Below are 1,991 nucleotides of genomic sequence, written 5' to 3'. Positions count from 1 at the left end.
CATACCATTCAGAAGTTTGGGGTCTGGAAGATCTTTAATATTTTGCTCACTAAGGCTGCATTTATTTGCTCAATATGGTAAAAACACCACCGTTGTGTAATTGATTTTAATATATCTTAATGCAAGTTTATATTTAATATAATTTCCTTGATGGCAAAATTAAATTTCCAGCAGCCATCACTCCAGTCTTCAGTCACACAATCCTTCATTATTACGATTTGCTTCACAAGAAACAAACTAACGATTTGCTTTGTGGAAACTGATACCATCAGGATTCTAGGATGAAATGTTCAAAAGAACAGCATTAATGTGTCCTTTGCAAAGTGAGAGGTTTGCAGACCCCTAACTTTTGAAGAATAGGGCATGCATAAATTTTATTTTTGCATCAAATCGATGCAAATAGTGAGATAAAACCAGCCCAGAGTTTAATTCATATTACAGTTCAGTTCAAAGTCACGGTCACCTTGCTTAACACCCCGTAAATCTTCTGGCTAATCACGCAATTGCAGAAATGCAAGTCTATATTTTAATATCCTTAACGTATTTAGGCAAAGTATTCACTCAGCGTCAATATGCCTTTAACAGCATGCTTTATTTTAGAACGAACTACTGCTCCATCCTCTTAAAATAGTAAACCCAAACAAGTGCAAAAATTACAGAACTATACACGATGACAACTGCAAAGGACCAACTTTATGCATGCTTTATTTTTGTTCATTTTAAGTGCACATTGCCCATTTCAGAGTTACCAACATGGGTTGCAGAACAGTTTGATCCTCACTCTATACCTCCAGAGGAGCTCTAGGCCAGTGCAGGGAAATCTTCTGGATCATCTGGGTTTGGAGCCTTAGGAAACACCAAAACATGATTTAGCCTCAAACCACCACAGGCACTGTTTCTCACACAGCATGAACACCCACCTGGCTTGTAAAGTGCCTTGAACTAAAACTCTTGCATTTCACAACACTGTGTTGTCTGGGCATGGGCAATTTATGATGCAACCAAGACAACTAACTTACAGATTCAAGTTTTTGTGGAGATCTTTGGGATGGCATGGATGGAGCCCCACGGCCACGACCACCTCGTCCTCCCCTCCCACCACGAGAGGGCCGAGCCAGGCTGCCAAAGTTGATCTCCAGTTGACAAGTGATGTCATTGGCCGGGCGGCGGAAAACCACATCCTCTTCATCCAAGCCATTATGATGTTTCTAGAACAAGAACAGCCGTTATAAGAGTGAATTTGTATCCAACAGGCTCTAAGTGCTAAGAATGAGACTCCTCACCTGAAGGAATTTGGACTTATGGATGACCACGGCCTTGGACAGCACAGAGGTGTCTGCCTTACGGATATTCAGCTCCACCTTAGGCCTGCTTTGCTCCTGTTGGGCTTTCCACTCATCCAGTGTCATCTCGAGGGCAAGCTCAATCACTTCCTCGGTCTCAGATGGTCTGAAAGAGGAGCAATTGTACATTTACATCCATTATGATCTATAAAAGGAAGCTCAAATTCATAGTCATCAAATAACCATATTCACGGTCAAGCATCATCTGCGTTACAAGATATTTCCTGCAGCTGTGAGAAACGGACCTGTTTTCGCCATCAGTCTCAACTGCCTCTTGGGTCTCCTCATTTTCAGCGACCTCTTCACTAGGTGACCCCTCTTCAATTTCACTACAGGACAGAAGGAAAATGACAACTATTTTATGATTTGGGGGGGTGGGGGGTAAAAGCAAAGTGAGAAAATAATTCCAATCGGACAATATAAAAAGTGAAACGTCACCTCATATGGTCTCTCATCGAGCCCCAGTTACGAGATCCACTGCCGCTGCGCTTCTCTTCTGATCGGACACTCCTGATTTAAAGCAACATCCAATTTATCAGATGATTGTGTGCATAAAAAGTTCTATGCTCAAATGTTCATTTTCAATGATGTTCAATTTTTTTTTATTATCGGACTGATATCGGAATCGGCCGATAATGGCTTTAAATG

General features: G+C 41.5%; 1 protein-coding gene across 1 annotated transcript in view; it reads right to left on the bottom strand.

Moving 5' to 3' along the window:
* Window positions 1–573: 573 nt before the first annotated feature.
* The window catches only part of LOC107589276 (plasminogen activator inhibitor 1 RNA-binding protein), a 5,149-nt gene continuing 3,731 nt past the window's right edge, over window positions 574–1,991 (bottom strand). Inside the window, exons 2-6 of the mRNA XM_016277673.1 lie at window positions 1,782–1,853; window positions 1,589–1,672; window positions 1,284–1,449; window positions 1,020–1,208; window positions 574–846 (exon numbers count right to left, since the gene is read on the bottom strand). Of these exons, the coding sequence (XP_016133159.1) occupies window positions 802–846; window positions 1,020–1,208; window positions 1,284–1,449; window positions 1,589–1,672; window positions 1,782–1,853 (556 nt within the window). The 3' untranslated portion in view covers window positions 574–801. The remainder of the gene's footprint in view (window positions 847–1,019; window positions 1,209–1,283; window positions 1,450–1,588; window positions 1,673–1,781; window positions 1,854–1,991) is intronic.

The sequence above is a fragment of the Sinocyclocheilus grahami genome, unplaced genomic scaffold (genome assembly GCF_001515645.1).
Source record: "Sinocyclocheilus grahami isolate Dianchi unplaced genomic scaffold, SAMN03320097.WGS_v1.1 scaffold114.1, whole genome shotgun sequence".
Lineage (NCBI taxonomy): Eukaryota > Metazoa > Chordata > Actinopteri > Cypriniformes > Cyprinidae > Sinocyclocheilus > Sinocyclocheilus grahami.
Note: the sequence above shows the minus strand (reverse complement) of the source record. Positions and strands in the feature narration are given on the sequence as shown.